The sequence below is a fragment of the Aulostomus chinensis genome, chromosome 9, assembly GCF_037954235.1.
Source record: "Aulostomus chinensis isolate RoL2024-O1b breed Wild chromosome 9, RoL_Achi_v1.0, whole genome shotgun sequence".
Taxonomy (NCBI): domain Eukaryota; kingdom Metazoa; phylum Chordata; class Actinopteri; order Syngnathiformes; family Aulostomidae; genus Aulostomus; species Aulostomus chinensis.
In genome coordinates this window covers 1568386-1575969 of record NC_141328.1, presented here as the reverse complement: position 1 = coordinate 1575969, position 7584 = coordinate 1568386, and the positions used below count along the sequence as shown (strand labels likewise).

Genomic DNA, 7584 nt, shown 5'->3' with positions numbered 1-7584 from the left:
ATAAACGCGGAGATGCACCGCTGCCGCAGACATGAAGGAGCAGCAGCGGCATCACGTCACGTGACGTCACGCTCGAACGTGCGCGATGAAGGTGGCGCTCCGCTGGAAGGTCAACAGGCGTCCTGTAAGGACATGGGCACCCCACACACACACACCATAACCCCCCCTACACATACACACACACACACCATAACCCCCCCTACACACACACACACACACACGCCATCACCCCCCAGAGACCCCTGGCACACCTGAGCAGGGAGGTCACGTCATGTGACCTGCTGACTCCAACTCAAGGGGTAGAAAGTATTTTACTCCAGTACTGTACTTTACTACAGTTTCTTGTCCTGATCAGTATCTGGAGTACTACTGTGTGTGGGAGTACTGTGTACTGGTGCTGTACTTCTTGTGTCTGAACCACCAGCCCCCCCCAAAAAAAACACCATCCTGATGATGACGAGGATGAGGCGGCGCCTTCATCACCATGAACGCCTCGTCTTCACCAGGGACAAATACCTCTGCAGCATGCTGGGGTACAAACATCATGTACAGTGTGTACTTTTATATTAGTCCTTCAGTCAATTCAGCATAAAGTACTTCTCTACCTTTTCTCCATAGTTTTTACCTCAGTTCTACTTACCTGGGTATTTCTACTTTTACTCAAGTAACTGCATACTTCTACCACCAGAGATACGACACACCTCTTTTATAAGAATATTTAAGAAGTAATACTTTATTCAAATAGTAATGCTTTGAGGGTTCAGTATCTCTGCTGTCATGTGACCCAGTGACATCTGATCAGCACCAGGTACTATTTGTGGTAGTGGTAGTAGTAGTGGTGGTACTGGACATGGCCAGCCAGACCCAGCAGCAGCAGGACAAACTTGTCCAGTTTCTCTCTGAACTTTGAGCTTCAAGTCTCCCCAAACATTTAATGGAAAGGCATCACAGCAGCTTCCAGGTCATGTGACCCGATGGCGCCATTCCAAGACTGAACTAAGATGTCAAACCTGTTTGAAGTTCTTCATCGACTGCTGATGACCAACCCTCAGAGTCTCTCCGGCTGTGCGAGTTTTCCTACTCACTCAAATACTTTCACTCTCAGCTCGGTTCTTGGAAGCTCCCAGGATATTTCAGTCTAAGTGTGAACCCTGAGCTCCTTCAGCTGCTCGTCAGCAGTTTTGACTTGGTTCCAGAGGAACGTGTGTACTTGCTAAGAACTTCACATCCAGGTTCAGTAGATAGAAATATTTATTACCCATCGTTCTCCTTACACTTTGTAAAGCTGTGCCGTCCATCATCACGAACTCCACAATCCACACCGAGGAAGACGCAACTCTCCAGAGTTCATCTCCCCTGAGCCCAGACGGGACGGTTCCTGCCTCGGACCAACAGCTGTGCGGTTCCACTGGGAACACGAAGAATTCTCTGGTCCAGGATGAGCCTCTTCACCGTGTCTCCTGGTACACGCCGAGGCTGAGAGACACAGCGGTCAAAGTATTTTGGGACAGTCGGACCTGAGGGACTCGTCATCCAAGACGAGGACCGAACCACCACGGACAACGTGTCAGTGAGCCGCTGGTACCAGGAGGAGAACCCAACATGGGGGATGTGACCAAACCTCGGCCAAGCCGCGGTTACACAGACACGTCACCCACAACGTTAGCTTAGCTTCCTCGCTCTGAGTCAGGAGTCACAACTGATAGAAGCACGTTCTCCCTGCAGGAATTCTGGGTGACTCCAGAATCCAGAACACAACCGGTTGCTAGCTTGATGCTGCTGGAGGCGGAAGAGAAAATACATCAAACTGTCCCAAACAGTTGTTTACATGCTTTTAAACCTCCTCATCCAGTACCAAGTACCACAGGGTTGAAGTATTTTTGTGGGTTTGCCTGAAGCGGTCACTGCTCCACTGGATTTAATCAACTCTCATCCTCACAGTCCAACTCTGATGAGAAGATTGTGATTCGGAGTGCGATAGCTCACAGCGAACGCTACGCTAGCATGAGCTGAACAACTTTGACGTCACGGCGAGCTGTCAACACGACGGTGGTCGTTGTCTGATTGAGCCACTTGACACAAACACTCCAAAACTCAGCATTTACAGAGCGTCCGGAGGAGCCAGCGGGAACGGCTCTTCCTCTCACGAGCGAGAAACGTCCCAGTGACCCGGGGACGAGGAACCGGACGCTCCAGCAGCCGCGAAAACTTCAATCCGAGCTAAAAACAAACCAAGGACTTTCACATCAGCGTTGGTTTGAACCGCTTCTGATGCCGAGAGTCGTCAGTCGGGTCAGCCTCCAGCTTTCAGAACCGCAGAGTCACCAAGAAATCCCGAGTCGCACGTCTGTGCTTCCTCTGTACAACAGAACCTCTCAGGAAGTTTTGTCCTCCGCCAGGAATCTCAACATCTTCAGTGGTTAGAACTCTCAAAAGCTTACTGAAGGGTTCTTAAAGCACTTTTTACAAGTTATATTTCTCTCTTTTTTTAAACACAGACCATAAATACCCTGTTTATATAAGTAGAGGGACGGATGACGGCTGTTACCATGGAAACTAGTGTACAGCACAAATGAGAAACTTGGAGGATGAAGGTGTTCAGAGGCAGCTTGTAAACCTGTGACGATGATGATGATGAAGGTCTTTAGAGTTCTGTTTCTGCAGCAGTCACGAGCATCAGGAGGATATTTACACTGTCCACTCACCTGCTGCGTCCAGCTCTCTGTCTCTCTCTCTGTCCATGTCCCTCTCTCTCTCTCTGTCCCTCCCTCCCACTGTCCCTCCCTCTCTCTGTCCCTCCCTCCCTCTCTCTCTCCGTCCCTCCCTCTCTCTCTGTCCCTCCCTCCCTCCCTCTCTGTCCCTCCCTCTCGCTTTCTCTGTCCCTCCCTCCCTCCCTCTCTGTCCCTCCCTCTCTCTCTGTCCCTCCCTCCCTCTCTCTCTCTCTGTCCCTCCCTCTCTCTCTCCCCGTCCCTCCCTCTCTGTCCATCCCTCTCTCTCTCTGTCCCTCCCTCCCTCTCTCTCTGTCCCTCCCTCCCTCTCTCTCTGTCCCTCCCTCCCTCTCTCTCTGTCCCTCCCTCCCTCTCTCTCTCTGTCCCTCCCTCTCTCTCTCTCTGTCCCTCCCTCCCTCTCTCTCTCTCTCTGTCCCTCCCTCCCTCTGTCCCTCCCTCTCTCTCTCCCCGTCCCTCCCTCCCTCTCTCTCTCTCTCTGTCCCTCCCTCCCTCTCTCCCCGTCCCTCCCTCCCTCCCTCCCTCTCTCTCTCTCTCTGTCCCTCCCTCCCTCTCTCCCCGTCCCTCCCTCCCTCCCTCCCTCTCTCTCTCTCTCTGTCCCTCCCTCCCTCTCTCCCCGTCCCTCCCACCCTCCCTCCCTCCCTCCCTCTCCCCGGCACCAAGAACATAAAAATCTGGCTGTAAATCACCACATATACACACATTTCAAAAACTTCACCAACCAGAGTTGGTTTTGTGCCTTCATGTCTTCAACACCCATAAAAACCAGTCCACTGGCACACAGAAGGCTGCCATGACAGTCCAGGGCTGATGGGGGGCGGGGCTAAACAAATGGCGTTGCACTAGAATACGGTATCATGACCTCCTGTTAGAAAGACCGGGCCGGCATCTGTCCCTGAACCATATTTAAGATGCTGCACAGAGGGGAAGGGGTTGGGGCGATGGGGGGGTGGGGGTGGGGTGTCCTCAGAACTCCTCGTGGACGTTTCTGGCGTAATCCATCAGCTTGCTGCCGGTGAAGTATTCGCTGTACTTTAGAATCTCGTCCAGCTCCAGGTTGTGGTTCTGGTTCTCGTCTGCGACGGCGATCATCTGCTTGGCCTCATTCAGAGCGTTGTGCTCGTTCATCGGGTCCATGTACTCCTGCACGCCACCGGGGAACCACAGGAAGACAAGACCGTCAGCACATCTGAGACGAAGCTGTTTAAACAGTTGTCGTGGTAACAGCGAAGCATCAATCAACCTATGATGCAGCGAAGGGCTCTGACGCGGTGCGAGGCGTTGGTGCTCACTGAAGCTACCAGCCGAGGAGAGAAGCAGCGCGCAGACGACGGAGCTGCGCCTCGGCAGTGCCGCCGCATTTGATATGACATGGAATTTTGTCACAATTAACCTTCGCCAATATTGAACTTTTTTGCCATTGAGAAACGTCAGTAGTTGGGATGTGTTCATCCCGCTGGCCGAGCGGCGCCGCCCCCCCTGCGTTCACCAGCAGGAACCTGCTGGTCAGCGTCACGTGAGGGTCACACACAGAACGAACCTCCATCATTCCTTGTTCACTGCCCAATGGCCGAGCGACTTCGCTGACAAACTTGAATAATTGGACAGATGGCAAGTGATCGGCGTGGGTGGGTGGAGGCTCACCTCCAGCTCCTCCATGGTTACGATGCCATCGCGGTCAGAGTCGATGACCTCCTTGAACTCCCTCCTGCGCTCGCGGACCCAGTCGTCATCGACGTCCTGAGCCTGCTGGTTCTCCACCGTGCCCACGGGCAGAGAGATGAACTCCGACAGCGTGAGCTTCTTATCGCCATCCTGGTCTGGGAGCAAAGACGTCCATCAGAGTCACACGGGTGGAACTGTTCTCCCAGTGAACCAGATCACTCGAGCCGTTTATTCAAAGATTCGTTCACTGAGTCGCGCAGGGCCCTGCTATTTTTAGTTGCCAAGTGAACTTTTTCTGCCAGAGAAAGATTAAAATAATAAAACTGAAAAGTTTTCACACCTTAAAAAACTGCTGTCTACGTTTCAGCTGCAATCTCCACTTTAATCTGATCAGAGAGGTCTCAGGTTACGAGATGAGAAGGCGCTCAGACCTCTGATAGCAACTCGTATCTGATCCAGATTACAGTCGGCCAGGTGTGTATGTCCCAAGTGTGTTTGTGTCCTTTATTTGAGTGTGTGTGTGTGTGTGTGTGTGTGTGTGTGTGCAGGAGCTGAACCCTACCCAGGTCCCGGACGATCTCCTTCACCATGTACTTGAGCATCCCTCGGCTGTGCTCCGGGTGCAGGAAGGACAGGAACTCCTGCTCATTCAGCAGCTGGTCAGCTGGAGGGTTGTCGGCCTGGAACCAGCGGTCCTTCAGGCTCTCCAGAACCTCCTGAGCTGCAGGACACAGGTTCACAGAACACAGAACCTTCAGCACCGGGCTAAAGTTTGGAGACGCGGTCACATAAAGGGCTTCCTTCAACCTCTATCACTTTATTTTCCGATGTTTAAAACTAAAAGATAACAAAAGTTAAACTACAGATTCAAGACTCAAATACGGGTTCAGGGAACATCGTCTGATCTAGAAACCTTCAGGCAGACGTTCCTCACAAGTTCTCCACTTACTTTCCTCGTCCAGTTTCAGATCTTCATTGTTCTTTATCTTCTCAGCTACTTCTTTCTCATCGAAACCTTTGCTGGCCAGAAACTTGATTCTGTACTCGTCCCACGTCACGTGACCTGAGGACAACCAGGAAGTGAAGAGGACACCGATGAGTCGCCAGCGCAGCAGGAGCATCACTGGCTGTCATCAGTAACTATCGTTCTCCTCCAGGTGGGCGGAGGTCACAGAGACGAAACCCCAAACCCTCTCATCAGTGCTGTGTTCTGTAGCTGGTTCGGTTCTACACACCGTCACCGTCCGGGTCAACAGCATGGAAACTGTTCTTATTCTCCTTGGTGGCCTCCTGGAAATGCTCCTCCGTCTTCTCCATAATCCAGCGCTGCATCTCCTTGGCGCTGACGCTCCGGTCCTTGTTGAAATCAACTCTGGGGAGAAACCATGAGCTTCAATCAAGAGAAACATGAAACAAACACCTCAGAACTACAACAACACATCATCGCTGCAGGGCGCCATCTGTGTCCGATGGGTGACTTCCTCCTGCGTCATCTTGACTGGGAACTGGATTTCCCACAGGGGTTTAATCAAGGATTTCTGATTCTTTTCTAAGTGGCCTGCAAATGTGTTTATGACCAATGATCCAAGTTGGATTTGCTCTGACAGCCCGTAACCATAGCAACACTGAAGAGCACAGCTGTCACAGCCCCACACATGAAGGCGTCTGTCTCTGTCTCACTGCCGACTGCTGGGATTATTTTGAACGAAACAACAAGTAAACAACTTTGACCAAGAAATCAAGCTGCTGCTGAACACCTGTTGGAGCTGGAGCCCTGGTGTGTGTGTGTGTGTGTGTGTGTGTGTGTGTGTGTGTGTGTGTGTGTGTGTGTGTGTGTGTGTGGCCTGCAGCTATCACTCTGACAGCTCTCCTTCAAAAATGCTGCTCCTCTGGATGATGATGACTGGAACGCAGGTCAAGCAGGTCTTACTTGGTGAAGATTTCAATGAGCTTCTTCCGGTTCCTCCTGGGCTCCGAGTCCTCCTCAAACTCCTCCATCTCTTTGCCCAGGAAAACCTCCTGATGGAAGTCCTTGTTCAGGTGGCCGTCCATCTCCAGCTTCACCCCGTTCAGGTGGTCTTGAGGAAGGATCTCGTTGTCGTCCTTGGTGGTGGGATTCTTGTCTTTCGAAGCCGACATGTTGGCCGGTCTGGCATCCGCGTGCAGCAGCACAGGGAGAAGCAGGGACACGGCCAGGAGGCTTCTGCTCCACGCTGCTCCCCAGACAGCCATCCTCACCTGGGGGAGGAGCACACACAGCTGACAGTCTGGTAGACCAGCGCTGCCTCCACTAAACACACCACGTCATCAGTGAGCCCAGCTGATGACGCGTTCACGTCATATCGGGTTCTCTGGCGTTACCACACTTCCAGGACGGTCCTGTTTCAGCGTCGCTCGCTGACCGACTGCTAGGAGGTGCGGTGTGGTGTGAACGCCACACGAGGTCATGACTTCACTGACGTCACTAACACAACACATCACCAGGAGACCACCTCAGCCAGGAACTAGCGGCTCCTCAGCACAGACACTGATTAGCTAGTGGGAGATGACGAGCTAGCACGGCTAGGCTAACAAAACTAGCTAGTTGGTGTAAAGTTCATCAAGCAAACAACACAAATTCAGCAAAGGAGTCTGGAGAACCAACCTGTGGAACCCGAACGCGTACTAAAGGAGAACCTGAAGGAAGTTCTAACGACACAGGGCTGGCTAGCTCTGAGTGGCCGCTGGCTGTATGAACACTGGGATTTCCTCGTCCAGCGGCGGAGCAGACAAGCTGTCACACTCCGGTTCCGGGGCACGTGGCTCCCCCCGTCCAATGCGGGACAATTCTTTAAAAAAAAAAAAAAAAAGTTCGTAAAGTTCGCGTTAATTCACTCACGATGTCAGGTGAAGTCGTTACAGGCTAGTTGATAACGATGCACTGACGAGGAACTAACTTCTGTAAAGTAAATAAAACAAACTCAGGAGAGCTTCCGGTCACATTTTTCAAAGTAAAACTGATTGTTGAATTTAAAGCAGCAGGGATGTCTTGTTTTAGTTGGCCAACCAGGAAGTTATTATTATTATTATTATTATTATTATTATTATTATTATTATTATTATTATATCCATCCATGTTCTCCCTCTTCTGCTGTTGAGGGTGGGGGGGGGGGGGTGGAGCCTATCCCAGCAGCCTTCCCCCTGGACAGGTCAC

The 7584-nt window shown here is 51.8% G+C and overlaps 1 protein-coding gene across 2 annotated transcripts; it reads right to left on the bottom strand.

Moving 5' to 3' along the window:
- Positions 1 to 3369: 3369 nt before the first annotated feature.
- sdf4 (stromal cell derived factor 4) lies at positions 3370 to 7322 on the bottom strand. 2 transcript variants are annotated; one of them, XM_086212998.1, is made up of 7 exons: positions 7270 to 7322; positions 6322 to 6629; positions 5627 to 5763; positions 5341 to 5454; positions 4954 to 5112; positions 4371 to 4546; positions 3370 to 3869 (listed from the first exon to the last, which is right to left on the bottom strand). In XM_086212998.1, exons 2-7 carry the CDS (start codon positions 6621 to 6623, stop codon positions 3693 to 3695), a joined length of 1065 nt encoding a protein of 354 aa, XP_086069124.1. In that variant the 5' UTR covers positions 6624 to 6629; positions 7270 to 7322; the 3' UTR covers positions 3370 to 3692. The 2 variants fall into 2 exon arrangements, with proteins under 2 accessions (XP_086069124.1, XP_086069123.1); XM_086212997.1 differs by lacking the exon at positions 7270 to 7322 and adding an exon at positions 7036 to 7258.
- Between the last annotated feature and the right edge of the window lie 262 nt (positions 7323 to 7584).